At 46.4% G+C, this 27,558-nt stretch overlaps 1 protein-coding gene across 1 annotated transcript in view; it reads right to left on the bottom strand.

The window, feature by feature from the left end:
* B3GNTL1 (UDP-GlcNAc:betaGal beta-1,3-N-acetylglucosaminyltransferase like 1) overlaps positions 1 to 27,558 on the bottom strand; it is a 192,121-nt gene that overhangs the window by 29,958 nt on the left and 134,605 nt on the right. The window contains 2 exon segments of the mRNA XM_040436051.1: positions 10,769 to 10,893; positions 12,822 to 12,917. Coding sequence (XP_040291985.1) covers positions 10,769 to 10,893; positions 12,822 to 12,917 — 221 coding nt within the window.

Raw genomic sequence — 27,558 nt, 5'->3', positions numbered from 1 at the left:
TAATATGTGATCGCTAGATAAGTAGTGTGTGGAGTCTGCTGTATATGTACTATGGGGGTCATTTACTATACTGACATATGCCTATATTAGGCGTATTTCAGGCGCAGATGGCAATCTGCGACTTCTCCCTGCTCACGCCAGGTCTAGAATTGTGGGCGTGATGGGGAAGGGGACGGGCCGCTGGTTTTAGCAAGCTGTCTCACATTTAGAAATGGCGCTGGATGCTCCGAAGTTATAAAGAGGTCGGCGCCTCTTCATGACTCCAGCGGATCCACCACCAGCACAGGGCCTTTATTAAGACCATTTCTAAAGTGCCAGTCTAAATAAATGTGCCCCTATGTATTGGTTGTACTAGATGGGTACTGTGCATGTGCTCTACTAGATGGGTACTGTGCATGTGCTCTACTAGATGGGTACTGTGCATGTGCTCTACTAGATGGGTACTGTGCATGTGCTCTACTAGATGGGTACTGTGCATGTGCTCTACTAGATGGGTACTGTGCATGTGCTCTACTAGATGGGTACTGTGCATGTGCTCTACTAGATGGGTACTGTGCATGTGCTCTACTAGATGGGTACTGTGCATGTGCTCTACTAGATGGGTACTGTGCATGTACTGCATATATTGTAGATGGGTACTATACATGTGCTGTATATATATACTAGATGGGTACTGTGCATGTACTGCATATATTGTAGATGGGTACTATACATGTTCTGTATATATAGTAGATGGGTACTGAGCATGTGCTGTATATATATAGTAGATGGGTACTATACATGTGCTGCATATATAGTAGATGGGTACTGTGCATGTGCTGTATATATATAGTAGATGGGTACTATACATGTGCTGTATATATATATAGTTGATGGGTACTGTATATGTGCTGTATATATATAGTAGATGGGTACTGTACATGTGCTGTATATATATAGTAGATGGGTACTATACATGTGCTGTATATATATATATAGTTGATGGGTACTGTATATGTGCTGTATATATATAGTAGATGGGTTCTGTACATGTGCTGTATATATATATAGTTGATGGGTACTGTATATGTGCTGTATATATATAGTTGATGGGTACTGTACATGTGCTGTATATATATAGTAGATGGGTACTATACATGTGCTGTATATATATATATAGTTGATGGGTACTGTATATGTGCTGTATATATATAGTAGATGGGTTCTGTACATGTGCTGTATATATAGTAGATGGGTACTGTACATGTGCTGTATATATATAGTAGATGGGTACTGTACATGTGCTGTATATATATAGTAGATGGGTACTGTACATGTGCTGTATATATAGTAGATGGGTACTATACATGTGCTGTATATATAGTAGATGGGTACTGTGCATGTGCTGTATATATAGTAGATGGGTACTATACATGTTCTGTATATATAGTAGATGGGTACTGTGCATGTGCTGTATATATAGTAGATGGGTACTATACATGTGCTGCATATATAGTAGATGGGTACTGTGCATGTGCTGTATATATAGTAGATGGGTACTATACATGTTCTGTATATATAGTAGATGGGTACTGAGCATGTGCTGTATATATATAGTAGATGGGTACTATACATGTGCTGCATATATAGTAGATGGGTACTGTGCATGTGCTGTATATATATAGTAGATGGGTACTATACATGTGCTGTATATATATATATAGTTGATGGGTACTGTATATGTGCTGTATATATATAGTAGATGGGTTCTGTACATGTGCTGTATATATATATAGTTGATGGGTACTGTATATGTGCTGTATATATATAGTTGATGGGTACTGTACATGTGCTGTATATATATAGTAGATGGGTACTATACATGTGCTGTATATATATATATAGTTGATGGGTACTGTATATGTGCTGTATATATATAGTAGATGGGTTCTGTACATGTGCTGTATATATAGTAGATGGGTACTGTACATGTGCTGTATATATATAGTAGATGGGTACTGTACATGTGCTGTATATATATAGTAGATGGGTACTGTACATGTGCTGTATATATAGTAGATGGGTACTATACATGTGCTGTATATATAGTAGATGGGTACTGTGCATGTGCTGTATATATAGTAGATGGGTACTATACATGTGCTGTATATATAGTAGATGGGTACTATACATGTGCTGTATATATAGTAGATGGGTACTGTACATGTGCTGCATATATAGTAGATGGGTACTGTACATGTGCTGTATATATATATATAGTTGATGGGTACTGTATATGTGCTGTATATATATAGTAGATGGGTACTGTACATGTGCTGTATATATAGTAGATGGGCACTGTACATGTGCTGTATATATAGTAGATGGGTACTATACATGTGCTGTATATATAGTAGATGGGTACTGTACATGTGCTGCATATATAGTAGATGGGTACTGTGCATGTGCTGTATATATAGTAGATGGGTACTATACATGTGCTGTATATATAGTAGATGGGTACTATACATGTGCTGTATATATAGTAGATGGGCACTGTACATGTGCTGTATATATAGTAGATGGGTACTGTACATGTGCTCTATATATAGTAGATCGGTACTGTACATGTGCTGCATATATAGTAGATGGGTACTGTACATGTGCTGTATATATATAGTAGATGGGTACTATACATGTGCTGTATATATAGTAGATGGGTACTATACATGTGCTGTATATATAGTAGATGGGTACTGTACATGTGCTGTATATATAGTAGATGGGTACTATACATGTGCTGTATATATAGTAGATGGGTACTATACATGTGCTGTATATATAGTAGATGGGTACTTTACATGTGCTGTATATATAGTAGATGGGTACTGTACATGTGCTGTATATATAGTAGATGGGTACTATACATGTGCTGTATATATAGTAGATGGGTACTATACATGTGCTGTATATATAGTAGATGGGTACTATACATGTGCTGTATATATAGTAGATGGGTACTGTGCATGTGCTCTATATATAGTAGATGGGTACTGAGCATGTGCTGCATATATAGTAGATGGGTACTGTGCATGTACTGTATATATAGTAGATGGGTACTATACATGTGCTGTATATATAGTAGATGGGTACTATACATGTTCTGTATATAGTAGATGGGTACTGAGCATGTGCTGTATATATAGTAGATGGGTACTATACATGTGCTGTATATAAAGTAGATGGGTACTGTGCATGTACTGCATATATAGTAGATGGGTACTGTTCATGTGCTGTATATATAGTAGATGGGTACTGTACATGTGCTGTATATAAAGTAGATGGGTACTGTGCATGTGCTGTATATATAGTAGATGGGTACTGTTCATGTGCTGTATATATAGTAGATGGGTACTGTACATGTGCTGTATATAAAGTAGATGGGTACTGTGCATGTGCTGTATATATAGTAGATGGGTACTGTTCATGTGCTGTATATATAGTAGATGGGTACTGTACATGTGCTGTATATAAAGTAGATGGGTACTGTACATGTGCTGTATATATAGTAGATGGGTACTGTGCATGTGCTGTATACAGTACAGACCAAAAGTTTGGACACACCTTCTCATTCAAAGAGTTTTCTTTATTTTCATGACTATGAAGGCATCAAAACTATGAATTAACACATGTGGAATTATATACATAACAAACAAGTGTGAAACAACTGAAAATATGTCATATTCTAGGTTCTTCAAAGTAGCCACCTTTTGCTTTGATTACTGCTTTGCACACTCTTGGCATTCTCTTGATGAGCTTCAAGAGGTAGTCCCCTGAAATGGTCTTCCAACAGTCTTGAAGGAGTTCCCAGAGATGCTGAGCACTTGTTGGCCCTTTTGCCTTCACTCTGCGGTCCAGCTCACCCCAAACCATCTCGATTGGGTTTAGGTCCGGTGACTGTGGAGGCCAGGTCATCTGGCGCAGCACCCCATCACTCTCCTTCATGGTCAAATAGCCCTTACTTTCAAAGTTTTCCCAATTTTTCGGCTGACTGACTGACCTTCATTTCTTAAAGTAATGATGGCCACTCGTTTTTCTTTACTTAGCTGCTTTTTTCTTGCCATAATACAAATTCTAACAGTCTATTCAGTAGGACTATCAGCTGTGTATCCACCTGACTTCTCCTCAACGCAACTGATGGTCCCAACCCCATTTATAAGGCAAGAAATCCCACTTATTAAACCTGACAGGGCACACCTGTGAAGTGAAAACCATTTCAGGGGACTACCTCTTGAAGCTCATCAAGAGAATGCCAAGAGTGTGCAAAGCAGTAATCAAAGCAAAAGGTGGCTACTTTGAAGAACCTAGAATATGACATATTTTCAGTTGTTTCACACTTGTTTGTTATGTATATAATTCCACATGTGTTAATTCATAGTTTTGATGCCTTCAGTGTGAATCTACAATTTTCATAGTCATGAAAATAAAGAAAACTCTTTGAATGAGAAGGTGTGTCCAAACTTTTGGTCTGTACTGTATATAGTAGATGGGTACTGTGCATGTACTGCATATATAGTAGATGGGTACTGTACATGTGCTGTATATATAGTAGATGGGTACTGTACATGTGCTGTATATATATAGTAGATGGGTACTGTACATGTGCTGTATATATAGTAGATGGGTACTGTGAATGTGCTGTGTATAAAGTAGATGGGTACTGTGCATGTGCTGTATATGTACTATATGGGTACTGTGTCTGTGCGGTATATGTACTGGATGGGTAGTGTGCATGTGCTGTATATATAGTAGATGGGTACTATACATGTGCTGTATATATAGTAGATGGGCACTGTACATGTGCTGTATATATAGTAGATGGGCACTGTACATGTGCTGTATATATAGTAGATGGGTACTGTGCATGTGCTGTATATGTGCTATATGGGTACTGTGCATGTGCTGTATATGTACTGGATGGGTACTGTGCATGTGCTGTATATATAGTAGATGGGTACTATACATGTGCTGTATATATAGTAGATGGGTACTGTGCATGTACTGCATATATAGTAGATGGGTACTGTGCATGTACTGCATATATAGTAGATGGCATGTATAGTATGGGTGCTGTTTATATACTATATTAGTAATGTGTGGGTGCTGTATATGTATATATGGGTGCAGTGGATGTATATATGGGTGTTGTATATGCATATGGGTGCGCTTTACATACAATATCTCAGTGCTGTGTGGTTGTGTGCAGGTATGAGGGTTGTCAATAAACTACACCGTCACGCAGGGTGTTGCCCCAGTCCTCTCATTATGTCTCAGGAACCTCTTCATAACTGATCCAGGGGACCCGGGCCCCATTATCAGGATGACAAGTGTCGTATGTACCACATCCTCTTCACTGTCACCGAAACATTCTCAAAACGAGAATTACTAGAAAACACAACCCCGGGGGCGTCCTTACGAGAGCGTGCACTGACAGAAGAGACACTCCGACTGCCGGTAGTCACCCAGGAAGTCATGACACGAGAGCCTCCCCTGCTGGAAACTTCCCTTCTACAGGTCTACGTCCTTCCAGACACAGCGCCACTCTAGTCCACAGGCTGTGCCCGGGATTGCAGCTCGTCCCCATTGACCTGAATGCTGCAATGCCAGATGCAGCCTTTTCGACGAGAGTGGCGCTGTTTCTAGAAATAGGCAGCCATGTTTTTCTCGTAACTGACTTTGATTGACCTATGAATGGTTCATCTGATGAAATTCCCACAGTAGTCGGAGTATCTCCCGCCCGCTGGGACCCTCCTAACAATAGCCTTGGTTCATCAGCCGCACAATGACCCCCGTTCACAGGTAGCTGCGGTTTCTCCATAATTTCAGGTTTATATAATTACTGTATAATATATGGGGAAGGGGGGGGGGGGGGCATCTCCGGCCACAAAGTTCACCTTGCAGTAGGTAAGATGGGAGCTGCAGGCACATACCCAGAATCCTCCGCTGCGGCATGTACGGTGCCAGGAACATAAATTTGCTACTATTCTCCTCACCCCCGGGCCTGGTACCTGTGATTCCAGTGCAGGGAAAGCCGGGGGAACAGGTTCCCATAGTCAGAGCCAGGACAGGTGCAGATGGAGGCGTATGAACTTGCCGCCTCGTAGCAGCGAGTACAGGGAAGACGCCTCGCTGCGCGCCTTTATTACACTGTGGGAACCTTCCGTTAATCTTCCAGGTAGCAGGAGGAAGTATGGCTGCCGGCCCACGCTGAGGATCTGTGCCAGGTCCAAGGAGGGCAAGCACTGTGTCAAAGTTGCGTAAAAGGGTGACCAAAATGAATATGACCACTCAATGTATATCAGTTGTATAGGTCACCAGCTCGGAGACTATAAGCGCCACCAGGACCGACACCGATTTTCTGGGAGTCGTTGTCACACTGTGCCGATATCTCCCTGAAGGAATCGGAGGAGTCCTGAGTCCTGCAGAAGAACGATGAAGGATTAAGCAAGGAAGATGGGGTTAACGACGGGTGGGCAGACGGGGAACCTTTTACGACATATGCTGGACATGATACATGTTATGTACTCAAAGTCCACCAAAGTCTAGTTGAGGCGCTCGCACAGCTTCACATGCCCAATCCTGTTGGTTCTCCAGAAATAAGCGGTGCCAGAAGAGGCCACCTCCACTGTATCAAGATTACACCGTCAGTTCGACAAGAGTGTTAAAAAGGGGAGTCATAGCTGTCACCGTGCACCCACCTGGGCGATCTGAGGCCCTATGTAAAAGGTCAGCAGGTGCTTGTAGAGTCCTTGAATCACAGGAGCAGGAGTGCCGCTGGATATCTATGGCAGTGAGATTCGGCTCCTCCTGGACGTATTGACAGGCAAGAAAGAAGATGCCTCTGGGAAGATCAGACGTTCTTGATCTCTCCTACAGAGGTTCTCCAGCATCTTGGGTATTGATCCAATCCAACACTGTGCTGATTATTTATGAGTTTCCAAAAAATTGGCCAATAAAACAGGGAAAAAACCTGCAGCTTCTACATAACCATGACAAGCAGCAGCCCCTAATTTTCATTCTAGGGGTTCATGTCCTGGATAACGTCACTGTTCTCATCAATTCTCTAAATAATCAGCAGTCCATGATGTCATTCTTCCTGTTGGTCTAGAGCAGGTGATGATGTCACTCTTCCTTGAGGTTTGTAGCAGGTGAGGACATCAACATTCTTAGGAGTTCTGCAGCAGGCGATAACCTCTTCACACCTGCAGGTGTACAGGACATCATAGTTTCTGCAGGTCCACAGTAGGTGATGACATCATCGTCAGAGTTTCGAAGCAGGTGATGTCATCATTTCTGGAGGTCGATGCAGGTGATGATGTCATTATTCCTGGAGTTGTGCAGCAAGTGAGAATGTCATTATTGGTGGAGGTCTACAGCACGTCATTGTTCCTCGAGATCTGTAGCAGGTGATGATGTCCTGCTTCCTCGGGGTCAACAGTAGGCGATGACATCATCATTAGTGGAGGCCTGCAACAGGTGATCAAGTCATCTCTCCTTGAGGTCTGCAGCAGGTGATGAAGTCATCCTTCCTTGAGGTCTGCAGCAGGTGATGACGTCATCGTCTCTTCAGGTCTGCGGCAGGTGATGAGGTCATTGTTTTTGGATCTCTGCAGCTGGTAATGACATCATTGGTCCTGTAGTTCTGCAGCAGGTGATGATGTCATCAGTCCTAGAGGTCTGTGGCAGTTGAACCAGTCACTGTGGCCCGGATCTCATTGCAGGTTCTTCATGGTATGAGAATTATTTGTTGCAGCCGGTGAAATTGTGTGACACGAGAAATATCGTCACTAAGCAAATATACAGTGGAGACAAACAGCAGTCACAGGACGCAAGCCCCACCATACTCCCATACAGCACATGGAAACCAGAAGCACTTGTGGGACTTGTAGTTCACCAGAAGCTTGCAAGTCACCAACATTTACAGCCTGGTTAAAAATATATTATATTATTACATTATATTACATTATAACGAATGGCTATTTAGGGATGTTGGGAGTTGTGGTCCAACACTGTGATATTTGTGGTCTGAAGAGAGTTTGTTATAACCTGCTGGGAGTTATGGTCTAATATAAAATGCTTATGCTGTGAGCTGTAGTCCAACACGCTGGGAGTTACTGTCCTAGAACATTTGCAGTGAATGCTGGAACTTGTAGTTCCACAAAAGTTCTGACCACTGTGTCCCAGCGCTAAGAACACATGCTGGTGAACACGTGGAGGTGCATGCTGGAACTTGTAGTCCTACAGAAGCAGAAGGCTCCTTGTGTTTGAGTGGCAGTGAATGAGTTAATGCACGAGGCAGAGTCATGTGACGCGGGGGTGCGTATAGCATGTGAAACTGCCCCCAGCACTGTTCTCCGAATATCCATCACAGATTACGGCTGAAGCTCATCTCCTGTGATTCGCTGGATTATGCCCTGACACGCCTGACGCTGCAGAACCGGGGTGAACCGCAACGTCACTTCAGCAGCCAATCAGGACGAGGTGCAGATGGTGGCATTTACCAAAACTGTCTCTGTTGCCCGTAGCAACCAATCAGAGCTCAGCTTTCATTTAACCAGGGCAGTTTAAGACATGAAAGCTGGGCTCTGATTGGTTGCTATGGGCAACAAAGGCAGTCTTGGTAAATGAGGCCTATGGGGGAGATTAATCAAAACTGATGCAAAGGAAAACTGGCTTAGTTACCCATAGCAACCAATCAGAGTCTACCTTTCATTTTCCATAGGAGCTCTGAAAATTGAAAGGTGGAGTCTGGTTGGTTGCTACAAGCAACTATGCCGGTTTTAATTTGCACCCACATTGAGAATTCTCCCCAGAAGAAGATGGGGAGAGGAGGTGGAGGCAAATTACCAGGGGAGCGTGTCACATTCTCTAATCCTATCCCAAGAAAGCAATATGGAAGCAGGGGGGCATCAATGCCGCTCAGGAGTCTGGGAAAGCTGGGTGACAACACCTGCAGGAGCGACAATGGAGGCCCCATTGGTGTTCACCCAGCTACACCATACAATGCTGTTCCATAATGACAGGTTTGGGTGTTGGGGTGGGGGGGGGGGGCGGTTACACCCAATGAAATAAGCTTTGGAAAAACATGGCTGGGCTGGTCCTCCCTGTCTCCGAGCAGGATGTTGTACTTGGCAGTAGAGAAGAGAGTCTTATATGGAGAGAGGATGAGGTGGAGGCATCTCCCGTAGGATCGGACGTGTGAAGCTGACGATGGCTGTGAGGCCGTACACGGCTACTGTCTGGATCCTGCTGGGACTGGAGGAAATGTACACCGAATAATATCCGATCAGAGCCGGTATATACACTGATCAGCCAGAACATTAAAACCTCAGATTGAGTAGGCCTCTGACCTGTTGGGGCGTGGACTCCACCTCTGAGGTGTCCTGTGGCACCTGAGAGCAGATTCTGGAAGTTGCTCGGTGCGGCCTCCATAGATCGGACTTGGTTTTCCAGCACATTCATGACGACTGGGCTTAGATCTGGAGAATTTGGAGACAATCATCACCTCAATCTCTTTGTCATGTTCCCAATTTCTGGACAGTTTCTGCACTGTGGTCAGGGCATTATCCTGCTGAAAGAGGGCACTGCCATTAGGGGGCACTACTGCCATGAAGGTGGGTAGGTGTCTGTACAGTGGTTAGGTAGGTGGTACGAGTCACATCCACATGATGCCAGGACTCAAGATTTCCAGGAGAACATTGCCCCTCACACTGCCTCTGCCGACTTGTCCTCTTCCCATAGTGCACCTGGTGCCATCTCCTCCCCAGGTAAGTGATGCACACGCACCCGGCCGCCCACATGATGTGATGTGATTCATCAGACCAGGCCGCCTTTTTCCAATAGTGCACCTGGTGCCATCTCTTCTCCATGTAAATGACACACACAAACCCATCTGTCCACGTATTGTAACCTGGTTTATCAGACCAGGCCGTCTTCTTCCCATAGTGCACCTGGTGCCATCTCCTCCACAGGTAAGTGACGCACATGTACCTGGCCATCCACATGATGTAACTTGATGCATTAGCCCAGACTGCCTTCTTCTCATAGTGCACCTGGTGGTCTCTTCCTCAGGTAAGTGACGCACATGCACCCGGCCGTCCACATGATGTAACATGATTCATCAGACCAGGCGCCTTCTTCCCACATTGCACCCGGTGCCATGTCCTGCCTAGGTAAGTGACGCACATGCACCCGGCCGTCCACATGATGTAACATGATTCATCAGACCAGGCCACCTTCTTCCCAGTGCAGCTGGTGCCATCTCCTCCCCAGGTAAGTGACGTACACGTACCCAGCTGTCCACATGATCTACATGATTCTTTGGACCATGCCGTTGGTCTGTAGGTTGCTTTGGTGCTGGGTGACATGGGTGCTCTGACTGCTCTGCAGCTACGCCACCCGATACATCACAAGCTGTGATGACCTATGTCTCTTGACCCCTTTCTATCAATGCCAGAAGTAAGGTTGTCAGCTAGCCTTCACTCCCCACACATCAAGGAGACTTGGGTGCCTATGACCCTGTCACCGGTTGTCCTTCCTTGTACCACTTATGGTAGGTAGGTACTGACCACTGCATACCGGACACACCCCACAAGACTAACCTAGTTGTCTATATGATTTGGCCCTTGTCTTGGTCCCTCAGATCCTTACGCTTGCCCATTTTTCCTGCTTCCACCACATCAACCTCAAGACCTGGTTGACGTCACAGATTGGTACATTAAACACTCACTCGGATACGGAGTGTGTGGCAGCGTGCTCATGGTAGCGGTACAGCAGGAGGCATTCATCTAGACGATGGACTCCGCCGCCTTTCCGAAGGTGATCGTAGAAGAAGAGCAGATCTTCTGGGGTCCCCTGAAAACAAGACAAAGAACATGTCACCCCGACCAGCAGAGTCATCAAGTACAGAGTGCTAACCACTGATGATGATGGGGGATGGTAATGATGAAGATGATGAGAGTGTGCGGCAGTTTACAAGATCCAGGATCAGTCGCCACAAAAGGGGTGAAAAGACAGCACCCCAATTTCATGAAAATTCCAGATTTTTTTCTCTTCACTATAACAGCTCTGCTTCTAGTCAGTGAATATGAACACAGGTGGGGGATTGCTACAACTGTATCCAGTCTGGCAACGCATACCTCTTACATTTGTTACAATGTATCAGTGCAGGGAAAGTGTCTGGGTCTGGAGTTCGGGAAGTTTAGCTCACAGAGGACTATCTAGGCTGAATACAAATGTAACAAAGATTCAGCTGTGAGAAGTAGTACGTCTGCATAGGTTTACTGCATCTGATGTAAGCAGGACTGTTCAGAAGCACTGACTGCAAGCAGAGATCTTGAAAATGGTGAAGGAAATTAGTATCACAAGGCTCACACAACCTCTTTAAGGAGACCGCTGGGCATGTGACAGTATGTCCACATGGCGGATTTTTGACAAGGCGTGTTTTCTGCGCCACCGTTTTTTCTGCTGTGTGAACACACCCTTATGTTGTCTCTGACCAATGGGCGGCGTACCGATCCACTTATCGCCATCTACAACTTTTTGGCCAATTATTCGATAACTTAAAAACGAATTAATCGCCAAACTGGAAATTCAGGAAGAAAAATCCAGCAGCCCCCCCACTCTTTTCCCAGGCTCAAAGGCTCCCTAAGACAATGTGAGGGTATAAGACGACCGTGGGCGCGCTCTGAACGCCAGGCGCCTCGTGTGGGAACCTCCTGTGTCGGTTTGTAAACCGTTTCTACAAACCTGATTCTTTCTTTCCCGTCTCTGATAAAACTCAAGTTACATTTCCTTGCTCTTGTGCCAAGAAAATAACAGCCCCCCCCCCCCTCTTGTGTCCCAGTAATTCCGTAACCACATCAGTAGGGATGGGATCCAGCTCCCGGAATACCCCGCATCATTCCCATACACGTTCTCTACTCCGGACAATCCCAACAGGGTCATGCAGGGACTGGACTGTACCACTGGCATATACCAGGGCAGATGTGCCTTTAAGGAGTCTTGGAAAACTGAGTGACAACCCTCTATGGGCGATGTAACGCTGGCCGTGCTGGTAGTCACCCAACTTTCCTAGAAGTGAAGACAATTCTGGAATTATCAACAAAAAAAAAAGGAGCTGCCCCTTTAACCGGTCTGGCTGTCTGAGACGACCCATCCCCCATTGCAGGCAGAGACGTGGCGACATGTGCCGGGCTGACCCCTGCGCGCCGTTTCCCAGGCTGCGTTACGGGGACCCTGTTATTCCTGGCCAACTGACAGGCCGTCCTTATCACGTCGGGGCGAGAGAATGGGACAGCGTACAAAGCTAAGGGTCAGGACAGCAATCGGCCCTCAACGACTTCCTCTCCTTATATAGAGATATCTAGACGCCGATACACCGTATCCTAACATGTCTGCGATCGCTAAGAGAAAGGGGGCATTCTAAGGGGTCACTCACTTTGGAGCCATCTTAGCGCTTTCTGAAAAAGTGAACGAAAGTCTAAATAAAAAACCCACCCTCCTCCAAGATCTAAAAGTGCAGTTCCAGTTGGAGCCCATATTAACATCACTGGTTCAAGAATCTTCCCTTAGTTACGCGGTGAAGAAATTTTATTTAAAAAGTTTTTCTAAACCCTTTTATTATCGTTTCAAATATCACTCCCCGCGGTGGGAGCGCAGATCTGACCGCCTCTCCCCCTGGGAGGAGCTTTCTCCTGTGCTCTTTGTCGCCCTCTACTGCTTTCTATATGAACTGCCACGACAAAACCAAATACAAACGATCTGTAAGAGTCAGGTCTTACCTGCCCGTCTTCAACGAACGGACCCACGCGGCAGAACCATTCTCTGGAGCAGCACCAGGTGGGCATGATGACAGTGGGCCCATGTGAGGTGAATACCTGTGAGGAACACAAGGAAGATCTACATTACAAGGCCGTTCAGGACTTTTGGAAAGTTGGGTGACAATGCCTGAGGAAACTCTACTGGCTATGGGAAAGCTGGGTGACTACTGGACCTGACTCTTCTCCAGTAAGGGTTGTCACCTAGCGTTTCCAGATTCCTGAATGGCAGGTGTCCTACTGAAATGTCCCCACTCTGATACAGATCTGCTGCCCAGGACTCTAGGAAAGCTGGGTGAGCGCCCCATGGTCCTTACAGACTCTTGTTGGAAAAGTGTCTCCCAAGCCTGTCATCGAGGCATCCGGGTGCAGGGGTTGAGGATGCAGGTGGGGGTGTCAGGTGTGCGCTGACCTACACCCTCTCCATTCATACACAGGCACAGCGTGGGAAAAGCTCCCCCAACGTCAAGAAGCTTCTCCCAGCCTGACAAATGTCCCGTCACTGCCGAAACGCGTCAAATATTGAACCTGTGTGTGGAATGTGCAAACAGAGTGTAAGAGTAGGAGTATGGTGACAGGACAATGTGGGAAAATGGCCTCCAGACAACGGCCATGAGAACATCCACCACTGATGAATGGTGGCTTGTGAAAACACAAGGGGGTGATGTAATGGACGTGATCTCAGCAAAGTTTGGCGCGTTTCATGGTGGCAATGGTGGTCTGGCACATTTCATCAGCTTAGCTGAAGGTGTTCATTGGGCTTTTTGAGGATTATATGGGAGTACGGGCAAAACTGACATGTTACATTGGAGTACTGGCGTAGGTGGCATGTTACATGGGTTAAGGGCACAGCTGACATGTTACATTGGAGTACTGGCGTAGGTGGCATGTTACATGGAGTAAGGGCATAGCTGGCATGTTACATGGGGTACAGGCATTGCTGACATGTTACATGGGGTAAGGGCATAGCTGACATGTTACATGGGGTAAGGGCATAGCTGACATGTTACATGGGGTAAGGGCATAGCTGGCATGTTACATGGGGTAAGGGCATGTTACATGGGGTAAGGGCATAGCTGGCATGTTACATGGGGTACGGGCATAGCTGGCATGTTACATGGGGTAAGGGCATAGCTGACATGTTACATGGGGTAAGGGCATAGCTGGCATGTTACATGGGGTACGGGCATAGCTGGCATGTTACATGGGGTACGGGCATAGCTGGCATGTTACATGGGGTAAGGCCATAGCTGACATGTTACATGGGGTAAGGGCATAGCTGGCATGTTACATGGGGTAAGGGCATAGCTGACATGTTACATGGGGTAAGGGCATAGCTGGCATGTTACATGGTGTAAGGGCATAGCTGACATGTTACATGGGCTAAGGGCATAGCTGACATGTTACATGGGGTAAGGGCATAGCTGACATGTTACATGGGGTAAGGGCATAGCTGGCATGTTACATGGGGTACGGGCATAGCTGGCATGTTACATGGGGTAAGGGCATAGCTGACATGTTACATGGGGTAAGGGCATAGCTGGCATGTTACATGGGGTAAGGGCATAGCTGACATGTTACATGGGGTAAGGGCATAGCTGGCATGTTACATGGGGTAAGGGCATAGCTGACATGTTACATGGGGTAAGGGCATGTTACATGGGGTAAGGGCATAGCTGGCATGTTACATGGGGTACGGGCATAGCTGGCATGTTACATGGGGTAAGGGCATAGCTGACATGTTACATGGGGTAAGGGCATAGCTGGCATGTTACGTGGGGTAAGGGCATAGCTGACATGTTACATGGGGTAAGGGCATAGCTGGCATGTTACATGGTGTAAGGGCATAGCTGACATGTTACATGGGGTAAGGGCATAGCTGGCATGTTACATGGGGTAAGGGCATAGCTGACACGTTACATGGGGTAAGGGCATAGCTGACACGTTACATGGGGTAAGGGCATAGCTGACACGTTACATGGGGTAAGGGCATAGCTGACACGTTACATGGGGTAAGGGCATAGCTGACACGTTACATGGGGTAAGGGCATAGCTGACACGTTACATGGGGTAAGGGCATAGCTGACACGTTACATGGGGTAAGGGCATAGCTGACACGTTACATGGGGTAAGGGCATAGCTGACACGTTACATGGGGTAAGGGCATAGCTGACACGTTACATGGGGTAAGGGCATAGCTGACACGTTACATGGGGTAAGGGCATAGCTGACATGTTACATGGGGTAAGGGCATAGCTGACATGTTACATGGGGTAAGGGCATAGCTGGCATGTTACATGGGGTAAGGGCATAGCTGGCATGTTACATGGGGTAAGGGCATAGCTGGCATGTTACATGGGGTAAGGGCATAGCTGACATGTTACATGGGGTAAGGGCATAGCTGACATGCTACATGGGGTAAGGGCATAGCTGACATGTTACATGGGGTAAGGGCATAGCTGACATGTTACATGGGGTAAGGGCATAGCTGACATGTTACATGGGGTAAGGGCATAGCTGACATGTTACATGGGGTAAGGGCATAGCTGACATGTTACATGGGGTAAGGGCATAGCTGACATGTTACATGGGGTAAGGGCATAGCTGGCATGTTACATGGGGTAAGGGCATAGCTGGCATGTTACATGGGGTAAGGGCATAGCTGGCATGTTACATGGGGTACAGGCATAGCTGGCATGTTACATGGGGTAAGGGCATAGCTGACATGTTACATGGGGTAAGGGCATAGCTGACATGTTACATGGGGTAAGGGCATAGCTGACATGTTACATGGGGTAAGGGCATAGCTGGCATGTTACATGGGGTAAGGGCATAGCTGGCATGTTACATGGGGTACAGGCATAGCTGGCATGTTACATGGGGTAAGGGCATAGCTGACATGTTACATGAGGTAAGGGCATAGCTGACATGTTACATGGGGTAAGGGCATAGCTGACATGTTACATGGGGTAAGGGCATAGCTGACATGTTACATGGGGTAAGGGCATAGCTGACATGTTACATGGGGTAAGGGCATAGCTGGCATGTTACATGGGCTCAGGGCATAGCTGGCATGTTACATGGGGTAAGGGCATAGCTGGCATGTTACATGGGGTAAGGGCATAGCTGGCATGTTACATAGGGTAAGGGCATAGCTGGCATGTTACATGGGGTAAGGGCATAGCTGACATGTTACATGGGGTAAGGGCATAGCTGGCATGTTACATGGGGTCAGGGCATAGCTGGCATGTTACATGGGTCAGGGCATAGCTGGCATGTTACATGGGGTAAGGGCATAGCTGGCATGTTACATGGGGTAAGGGCATAGCTGGCATGTTACATGGGGTAAGGGCATAGCTGGCATGTTACATGGGGTTATAGGCATAGCTGGCATGTTACATGGGGTTATAGGCATAGCTGGCATGCTTGATGGTGGCACAGGCTACCCATGGAGCTTCCATATGACTTTCCCCAGGTTGATGTCATGTACATTTCCTCTACAGAGGTACATGTCTATGGAGTATAAGCCTCATCATCCATCATACTGAGGAAGTAGTGGTAGTAGTGAGTAAATATTGAGGGTCGATGATAGAATCTCACGGAGAGTCATACAGAATGCACACATCTGTGCACACGTGTGACCTGCCGGCCCCATGTGCTCATGTACCAGACCCCGATCACTCCTTGAGGGGGTTAACCCTTCCCATACATGATCATCTCTCCCCTAGGGAGGCCACTCAGCTTTCCCAGAGTCCTGAATGGCCTACGCCGCTTTATTAGTGATAGGGGGTGAAGCCTGCCATTCAGGAGTCGGGAAAGCTGGGTAACAAGCTGTGAAGGCATGTACTGGCAGTCACTCAGCTTTCCCGGAAGCAGAACATGATAAGGTGATTTATAGACATTTATGTGACATTTAACGGTGGTGATAAAAATATGTGAAAAAACCGGAATAAAAGCTCAAGATGAGACTTGTCGCCCGGGCGGCAGGTTCCCCGTCACTGATCCGCCTGCGCACTAATCCTCTGGAGTAATTTGCCATTCTCCCCGGAGATTATCCCACACGTTCAGGAGCTTCGCCATCCTGCTGGGACTTGCTGCGTACAGGAGACTGGAGGCTGACACTTCATCATCACACCTGTATACAGCCGACCTGTCAGCACCGCTCCACCTGCACTGCTAGCGGAACCGACCCAGCAAATAATGCGCCAATTATTATTACCATCATGTAATGCCATCACGCTCCTGAAATACTCTGTGCTGCTGGGAGGACCCTGCTCCTTCCACTATGTAACTCTCAGTCAGTGACCTACTACAAGATCAGCACACTCCTTTCCTGAAATACTCTGTGCTGCTGGGAGGACCCTGCTCCTACTATTATGCAACCCTCAGTCTGTGACCTCCATAAGATAAGCACACCCGTCTCCTGAAATCATCTGTGCTGCTGGGAGGACCCTGCTCCTTCCACTATGTAAGGCCCCCTGCACACGAACGTGTGCGCCCCGTGGTCGTGCTGCAGTCCGCAATGCACGAACACAGCCCGTGGGCCAGCCACAGCGGATCGCTGACCCATTCACTTGAATGGGTCCGCGATCCGGCCGTTCCGCAAAAAGATAGGACATGTTCTATCTTTTTGCGGAACGGAAGTACGGGACGAAACCCCACGGAAGCACTCCGTAGTGTCCGTTCCGTGCTTCCGTTCCGGAGATGCGAAATGGTACGGATTTGCGGACCCATTCAAGTGAATGGGTTCGCATCCGTGATGCGGAATGCCCACGGAACGGCAGTCTTGTATTGTGGGTCCGCAATACGGCAACGGGAAACACACGTTCGTGTGCAGGGGGCCTAACTCTCAGTCTGTGACAGCACACTCCTCTCCTGAAATCATCTGTGCTGCTGGGAGGACCCTGCTCCTTCCACTATGTAACTCTCAGCCTATGACCTCCCACAAGATCAGCACACTCATCTCCTGAAATCCTCTGTGCAGCTGAGGACCCTGCTCCTTTCACTACGTAACTCATTGTCTGTGACCTCCATAATATCAGCATGCTCCTCTCCTGAAATACTCTGTGCTGCTGAGGCCCCTGCTCCTTCCACTATGTAACTCTCAGTCTGTGACAGCACACTCCTCTCCTGAAATACTCTGTATTGCTGAAGACCCCACCCCTTCCACTATGTAATTCTCAGCCTGTGGCCTCCATAACATCAGCGCACTCCTCTCCTGAAATACTTTGTGCTGCTGTGGTCCCTGCTCCTTCCACTATATAACGCTCCGTCTGTGAGCTCCTACAAGAATAGCCCACTCCTCTCCTGAAATCCTCTGTGCTGCTGAGGCCCCTGCTCCTTCCACTATGTAACTCTCAGTCTGTGACCTCCATAAGATCAGCACAACCATCTTCTGAAATCCTCTGTGCTGCTGGGAGGACCCTGCTTCTTCCACTATGTAACTCTTAGTCTGTGACAGCACACTCCTCTCCTGAAATACTCTGTGTTGCTGAAGACCCCACCCCTTCCACTATGTAATTCTCAGCCTGTGGCCTCCATAACATCAGCGCACTCCTCTCCTGAAATACTTTGTGCTGCTGGGGTCCCTGCTCCTTCCACTATGTAACGCTCCGTCTGTGAGCTCCTACAAGAATAGCCCACTCCTCTCCTGAAATACTCTGTGCTGCTGGGAGGACCCTGCTCTTTCCACTATGTAACTCTCAGTCTGTGACCTCCATAAGATCAGCACACACCTCTCCTGAATTACTCTGTGCTGCTGGGAGGACCCTGCTTCTTCCACTTTGTAATCTCAGTCTGGGGCATCCTACAAGAATAGCTCACTCCCTCCTGATATACTCTGTGCTGCTGGGAGGACCCTGCTCTTTCCACTATGTAACTCTCAGTCTGTGAGCTCCATAAGATCATCACACTCCTCTCCTGAAATACTCGGTGCTGCTGAGGACCCTGCTCCTTCCACTGTGTACCTTTTACCTCCCACATTCATGTCCTGAAATGCTCTGTGCTGCTGTAATCATTCCGGTCACCCGGATAGGGACTGTCCTGGGCTATGGGTATCAGTCTCGGTGATGAGTACAATGGATGCACATTGCTGCAGCATATGAAACGTGTTACACGCCGTTTCCAGCCTCTCCTGACGTGTCGTATGTTTGCGGTGCCAAAGTTTCCCCTTCCTCCCCGGATCTGGCGTCCTTATCAGCGACTGTGCTGATTTCATTGACAGAAAGCCTATATTATTCCAGCTGGGAGAGGAGGGGGCGCCCCTATACCACACCGGGGGGTGGACAGCGCTGGCGCATTACCAGTGTGTGGGCTAATCAGATCCATTTCACCTTCTCGTATGGGAAAGTTTGCTTTTTATCATGATCTCTGCTTGCTGTCAGTGAGTGGGAACAGTCCTATAGTCATCAAGAGGCAGAAAATCTTGCATAGACCTAACAGCATTCACAGCTGAGGATCTGCTACAATTGTATGTATATGACCCCGGCTGATACAGTTTACCTGCACTGACACATTGTAACGATCGCTCAGCGCAGGAGACGTGTGTCTATCCCATGGGCTGGATACAATTGTGTGTATATGACCCCGGCTGATACAGTTTACCTGCACTGACACATTGTAACGATCGCTCAGCGCAGGAGACGTGTGTCTATCCCATGGGCTGGATACAACTGTATGTATATTACCCCGGCTGACACAATTTACCTGCACTGACACATTGTAACGATTGCTCAGCGCTGGATACAACTGTAACAAACCCTGCACTGTGAGCAAGCCTAAATCAGGGCAGGTTGCCAGTAATGCTTGCATTCACTGACTGCAAGCAGAGATCTTGCCAATCAGGAGGCACAGTTTTTGGAAGCTCCCTGCTTATACATGGAGTATAATTAGTGGGGACCCCGCCGGTTTTTCGAGGGGCTCCTCTCTGCCTCCTGCTCTTGGCACGGTCTCAGGGCTCTGGGGCTGCAGGTGAAGGAGTCTCCGTGGATAGGGGGGCGCCCGGCCTACTTTTCCCACAGAGCTGGATTTTGGGGGGGGGGGGGGGGGGTCACAGTTGGGTTGTTGAGGCTTCCCAGCCTGAGGGAGCCGAGTGCCTTCCCCTCCTCCGCAGTTCCCTGCTTAATATTATTAGGAGAGGAGCTGGAAGCGTAGGTGGGAAGGATGCCACGATTAACCCTCACACCGCTGCCACGCCACTCTTAAAGGGGCAGAAGGAAAATTAGTACAAAGTCGTACAACTCAAGGCAGCTCCATAAGGCTGGTCATCCTACAGCTAAATCTGCATCGTCACGTCAAGTTCCTTATTCCCTACCTCTTGCTCTGCCTGTGTGTCAGTCTTCACTGTACTTCTGTCATTCTATTCAGGAACGCTCAGGATGTACAGAGCTATAGTCACTGATTAAGGAACTATAAAGAACGACTTACCTGCCTAAGCCCCTCACAGAGCCGACTGTTCTTCCCCTTTAAGGCTTTAGAAAACCATAGTATTTTCTCCTTATAAACAGCGAGAGACATTCTAATAAAAAGTGCCACCATATACCGCGGCCTTGCCCGGTGACTACACAGAAGCTCGAGGATTAATGTCAATACCTAAAGTATTCATTAACACACTCTATAAAAGAGGGGCCCAAAGTACAAAGTGCTCCGATCACGCAGGGGAGCCGCCTCGGGCACAAAAATAAACACACACCGGCCCTTTAAATGTGACCCCCACATCAGGAGCCTCCGCTGCCATCATCACATGCAGATCTGGTTTTGTACCTTTTAGGGCTCGTTCACACGAACATTTTTTGCGTTCCGTATACGGAACCATTCATTTCAATGGCTCCGCAAAAAAAAAAACGGAAAGTACTCCGTATGTCTTCCGTATCCGCTCCGTTTTTGCGGAACCATCTATTGAAAATGTTATGCCCAGACCAATTTTTTCTATGTAATTACTGTATACTGTATATGCCATACGGAAAAACGGAACAGAAAAAACGGAACGCAACCGGAAACACTACTAAAAAAAAAGGAAATGGAAAACGGATCCGGGAAAAACGGCCCGCAAAACACTGAAAAATACATACGGTCGTGTGAACGAGCCCTAAAACGTTCACAAATGACTTTTTACTTTGTGGAAATATTCTGGTGTTACAAAGCAGGCATCTTCACAGTGGTGGGGCCCCTAGGTGGCGCTAAGCACCACCAGAGGGCCCCATAAATGGCGAGGATTCATGGGTGAAGGGTTCTTCAATACTGGCTGTGATTTTAGGGCCACCAGACAGGCGCACAGTGACGCCTCCCAGGGACTGATAAGAGGTGTCTGTGACCTCAGCCCCCAAGTCACCGCGCTTCAGTCTATACACAGGCAGATAGGACTGGACGGGTAAATATTTGGAGCCCATCGATCACTGAGGGTCATTCAATCCTAATCTGTGCAAACGTGACATCTGACAGGAGGGTCACCGACGAAGCGTCCTCATCACATGAGTGACAGTCGGGACCAACAACTCGGTGTCCAAGTTACTGTATCAAATTATATAAAAACTGAAAGTAATGCACCTGTGTAACAGAGCTAAGGCCTCCTGCACACGACCGTATGGCTTTTTCAGTATTTTGCAATCTGGAAAAAATACGGATGACGTCCGTGTGCATTCCGTTATTTGCGGAACGGAACAGCTGGCCCCTGATAGAACAGTACTATCCTTGTCTGATATGCGGACAATAATAGGACATGTTCTATCTTTGAACGGAACGGAAAAATGGAAATACAGAAACGGAGTACATTCAGTTTTTTTTGGCGGACCCATTGAAATGAATGGTTCCGTATACGGAACGCAAAAGATGGAACGTAAATGGGAAAAGAAAAGTTTGTGTGCAAGAGGCCTATAACACATAGATAGATAGATAGATAGATAGATAGATAGATAATAGATAGATAGATAGATAATAGATAGATAGATAATAGATAGATAATAGATAGATAGATAGATAGATGATAGATAGATAGATAGATAGATAGATAGATAGATAGATAGATAGATATACGATAGATAATAGATAGATAGATAGATAGATAGATAATAGATAGATAGATAGATAGATAGATAGATAGATAGATAGATAGATAATAGATAGATAGATAGATAGATAGATGATAGATAGATAGATAGATAGACGATAGATATACGATAGATAATAGATAGATAGATAGATAGATAGATAGATAGATAGATAATAGATAGACGATAGATATACGATAGATAGATGATAGATAGATAGATAGATAGATAGATAGATAATAGATAGATAGATAATAGATAGATAATAGATAGATAGATAGATAGATAGATAATAGATAGATAGATAGATAGATAATAGATAGATAGAAGGATAGATAATAGATAGATAGATAATAGATAGATAATAGATAGATAGATAGATAGATAGATAGATAGATAGATAGATAGATAGATAGATAGATAGACAGATAGATATTTCAGGCGGCAGTGATCCGGCAGGGTACAGCCTGCTGGTTCTCGGTACGTTCCGGCATTACCGGAGGTTTGTAAGGCTCCGTCCGGCTCCTTTCACCATAATGGGGAGCGGCGGAGATCCGGCCACATTCTGGCAAATATGCTGAGAATCGTCCGGAAGAAAACTGCTGCGTGCACAGCCTGCCGGGTATCTAACACTGGTGCAATGAGCCTTAGGCCTCATGCACACGACCGTTGTGTGCATCTGCGGCCATTGTTCCATTTTTTTTTCGCGGACCCATTGAATTTCAATAGGTCCGTGGAAAAATCGGAAAATGCACCGTTTGGCTTCCGCGTCCGTGATCCGTTTTTCCAGTCCGTGAAAAAAATAGGACCTGTCCTATTTTTTTCACGGACAACAGTTCACAGACCCATTCAACTCAATGGGTCCGTGAAAAATCACGGATGCACACAAGATAGTCATCCGCGTCCGTGATCCGTGGCCGTTTTTCCTATCATTTTCAATGCAAACTTGACTTAGTTTTTTTTTTCACATCACTTTTCATGTCCGTGGATCCTCCAAAAATCAAGGAAGACCCACGGAAGAAAAAACGGTCACAGATCACGGAACAACGAAAATCCGTTTTGCGGACCGCAAAAAAAAAAAAAAAAACGGTCGTGTGCATGATGCCTTATGAAAAGTCTTGGTCAGATGGGTGGGGGTGCGGTGCAAATGGAGGCAGCAACTCCCCCAAATGTACAATGTGAAAAACAAAGTTACACAACACCTCAAAACAATATGAAAAAGGGGGTGGGGGGGGGTGTCATGTGCACCCGACCATGGCTGCCGTGTACAAGCAAGCAAGGACTACAAGTAGCAGCAGATGTACGGGGGGCCTGTGCGGCATGGAGAGGACTCTGCAGCAGAAAGTTCTGTGCCCACTTCAGGATACATAGTAACATGTGCTCAAATGATGGTCACCCGGACAGGAAGTGGAATGGTTGCTAGGCAACTTGGATTTCTATATCCTGGGCCTGTAAGCGTCTGGGGTTGGATTTGAGGCCAGTCATGTGCTGACATCTCTCCGTACATCTACCATCATTACAGTATCTTGTAGAACGTGTGTGGTCTCCTAGATTTAAGATTTCTCCAAAAACTCACAGGACCGGTCCGTCTGGATTAAGATGTAATCACTGCGATGAATTAACATTCACCGGAGGCTTTGAAGATCAGGTGAGGAGCTCAGAGGTGACAGCTCAGCATCGGATCATAGATAAAACCTCCTGGAAGCTTCTCATGTCCGGATATAGAATGACCAAGAGACCACAACGGACACCAGCCAGGAGAAGGTCGGCAACAGAAGGAGAACACTGACCATAGATAGATCAGACAGACAGACAGACAGACAGTATAGATTTAGTATATCTTAGACATATTACGAGATGTATCTTCTCCTTCGCTCTCACCAGTGTGGTCAGTCATGGTCAGTAGTGTGACCCCAGCGCCCTCCAGCCACAGTCAGACCTATAAATATTATATATGTTATGTTTCCCGCCCAACACTGAAAGCCACAGCATCCGGCTGATCTCCTGTCACAACACCCCAGAGCTGCAGCCACCCATCCACACCACCGCCCGCCCCACTATGGATACCCTCACACTAGTCTCTGATTACACAACAGTACTCATTTCAGCTGCAGCCACCCATCCATTCAGACCTCCACTGCCCACCCCCACTATGGATACCCTCACACTAGTCTCTGATTACACAACTGTACTCATTTCAGCTGCAGCCACCCACCCACACCACCGCCTGCCCCCACTATGGATACCCTCACACTCTGCATACACAACAGTACTTATTTCAGCTGCAGCCGCCCACCCACACCACCGCCCGCCCCCACTATGGATACCCTCACACTCTGCATACACAACAGTACTCATTTCAGCTGCAGCCACCCACCCACACCACCGCCTGCCCCCACTATGGATACCCTCACACTCTGCATACACAACAGTAGTCATTTCGGCCGCAGCCGCCCACCCCTACTATGGATACCCTCACACTCTGCATACACGACTGTGGTCATTTCAGCTGCAGCCACCCATCCAGACTATTTCAGCTGCACGCTCACATTGGGGTTTTAGTTCCTCATAGCCTATTGACCTCTGCTTGCTGTCAGTGAGTAAAAACATTCTTCTGTACATTCAGAGTCTGAAAACACGCCTCACTCACACAGCTTAGGGTTTGTGACAATGTATCAGTGTAGGTAAGAACTTCCTACACTGGTACATTGTATCAAACTGCAGCTGCGTGAACAGGACACTGTCAGGACAGGGTTGCAGGCTCCTGGCACTTTGGGAGCCAGGGTATCACAGCTGGAGAGTAGTGTGACCGTGCCGAGACATCCCACAGGTACAGTAGCTGTAATCTTCATACACACAGGCAATGCTGAGTAAACAGAGGCCTGCGCCGCTTATCCTTTGTCCTCAGGGTGAGCTTAAGACTTTTGTTACAGTCGGAGTTACATTACTAACTATAGATGAGGTTTACGAGGGACGAGCAAGGACAGGCCGTCAGTGACCTCCATTAAAGGACAAAGTCCCGAAACGCGTCGTAGCTTCTCTTATGGAAGCTGTAACAGAGTGCGTTTGTGACCATCCCCGGAAAGATGCTCTCTGAGATAATTCTGAGGGTCCTGCCATGGAACTGTAATAACTATGAAGGTCTCTACCTCATTTCAGAAATGTATGGGGTCATTTTAAAAGAAAAGTCCACCCTAATGGATATATCAAAAAGAGAAATTTGAAATGATCATCACTGTATTGCACAAGCTTGGATGCAGACTCCAAATGCGAGGAAGATCAGAGCAATGTCAAAGGGGTTAGGGTGACTGAAGTTTCTTTGGGAAACATGACCAAGGAGAACATGTGACGTGCGTAGGACCATACAAAACATCAGAATTCGGAGGTTGGAGAAAGGGAAGGTGCCTTAGTCTACCACAGTCTTGTATGGACAGACTTAGGCCAGACCTTGCTCACAATTGAAGATTTGGCCAGATGGAGGCCCTTAAGGAGCACTTACCATGGCAATCAATGTCACCACGGATCTCACCACACAAATAATCAATGTGTTCCAAGCGATGGAGTGTTGAGCAAGAGAAAAAGAAAAACAATATGTGGTGGCAAGCGATATCGTAATTAAAAACTTCAGAATAGTCCTCAACTGAAGCTTCCTTGTAAGCCATGTCCCATGAGAAGCTGTGAAACGCGTTTGGGGACCAACACAAATACAATCTGGAAAGAGTCGGGAGTCATTTGATAGTTCTCTGATCCATCAGAAATTTGCCAGGCTGTGCAAACATTGGTCAGATGTGAAGCAGGATGATGAGACTGAAGCTTCTTTGTGACCCATAACTCAGGAGAAGCTGTGAAACGCGTGTAGGAGGCCATAGAAACACAGTAGAGTGTAAGGCCACCAATATACATCAGGAAGCTGTATCCCAAGGCTATCTCTCTCAGTCCCGCATATGGATATCTGCATGGCAGAGCATGCAAGTGTTGTGAATAGGAAGTGGTAAGGACTGGCCTGTCCTTCTGAAATGAGTAGGTTCAGTCGACATTTACCTAATATTCATGGCCTTCCTAGCTACCCCTCCGTCCACAGGCACGGCCGAGTGTGCAAGTGTGCACAGAATAAGGTTGGTCTCTTATCTCCCTTGAGAACAAAAGTAAGGATACTTTTCCCTGACATCTGCCATTGTGGTAGAGCCAGGACACCTGATACACCCGTTGGCAGGTCCTACCAAGGTGGACAGGTTTGGCTGACATTCATCGAATGTGTGTTAACCTGTAGAGGGTTGGCCAGTCCAGCTAAAAATAACAAAATGGGTTGACTTTCAAATGTATATAGACAATTTTAGATCAAACCCAGACTGGCAGGACCGAAGCTCCTCAACGACATAGGAAAAGCAATGAAACGCGTGAGCTGCACCAAACCAACACAAAAATCTTCAAGAAATGGAAACTTGTCTCAGCCACCAGAGAGCGGCGTCTCCTTGTGTGGTCAGATACAGCTCTGCTCTCATCGTTCTCCAGAATGATTGCACTCGAAGCAGTCTTCAAAAATATCAAATCTCAACCGGGAGGAAGTCGTAGGACACTGGTCAAGAGGAAAACTTTCTGTTAAGTTCATACTAATAAAATAACTGCTGAAGATATCACATATCTTGGACTGAGGAAGTCTCCTTGTAAAATATGAAGAATATTACAAGATACCACCATGAAGAACCAGTGAAGCACATGTTGGGGGGGAAGGGGGGGATACATCGAATACCAGGTGATGTTGCAACCGTACCATTCAGGGAGCAGTAAGAGGACGCCAAATACTTTCCCAATGACTGGAGAGAACATCAACTTTCTGTCAGGATTGTTGCAAAATTCTGGGTTGCTGTTAATAATGTTCTTTGTATATTGTAGATTCCTTGATGAAAACCAGAGATTGTTTTATGAATGTTATTTCAGAGTAATGTTCCTGCGAAGTGACGGAAACAGTCTTGAAAGACAAGGGGAAAAAAAAGTAAAACACTATAAAAAAGTACAATCCAAATCACTATATACAAGAAGATGTGTAACGTACACCAGATGTACATATACAATGCAGTCAGAAAGTCTTCAGACCCTTGCACTTTTTTCACATTTTATGTTGCTCCTTGTGCTAAAGTGGAAAAAGTTCAAGTTTTTCCCCATCATTCCGCAAACAATATCCAATAACGAAAAAGTGGGAATAGAACTTTAGAAATGTTTACAAATTTATTGAAAAAGAAGGGCTAAAATTTCAACTGGACATAAGTATTCAAACCCTTTGCTCTGACACTTGACATTTAGCTCTGGGGCCTCCCATTTCTCTGGATCATCTCTGAGATGTTTCTACAACTTGATTGGAGTCACCGGTGGTAAATTCAGATGACTGGACATGATTTGGAAAGACACAGCCCTGTCTACATAAGGTCTCACAGCTGACAATGCATATCAGAGCCATAAGGAGGTGCCTGTAGAGCTCAGAGACAGGATTGTAAGGAGGCACAGATCTTGAGAAGGGGACAAAAACACTTCTGCTGCACTGGGAGTTTCCAAGAACACACTGTCCTTCATAATTCTTAAATGGAAGAAGTTTGAAACAACCAGGGCTCTTCCTAGAGATGTCCGCCCCGCCAAAGTAAGTAATCGGGGGAGAAGGACCT

The sequence above is a fragment of the Bufo bufo genome, chromosome 6 (assembly GCF_905171765.1).
Source record: "Bufo bufo chromosome 6, aBufBuf1.1, whole genome shotgun sequence".
NCBI classification, from domain to species: Eukaryota; Metazoa; Chordata; class Amphibia; order Anura; family Bufonidae; genus Bufo; species Bufo bufo.
Note: the sequence above shows the minus strand (reverse complement) of the source record. Positions and strands in the feature narration are given on the sequence as shown.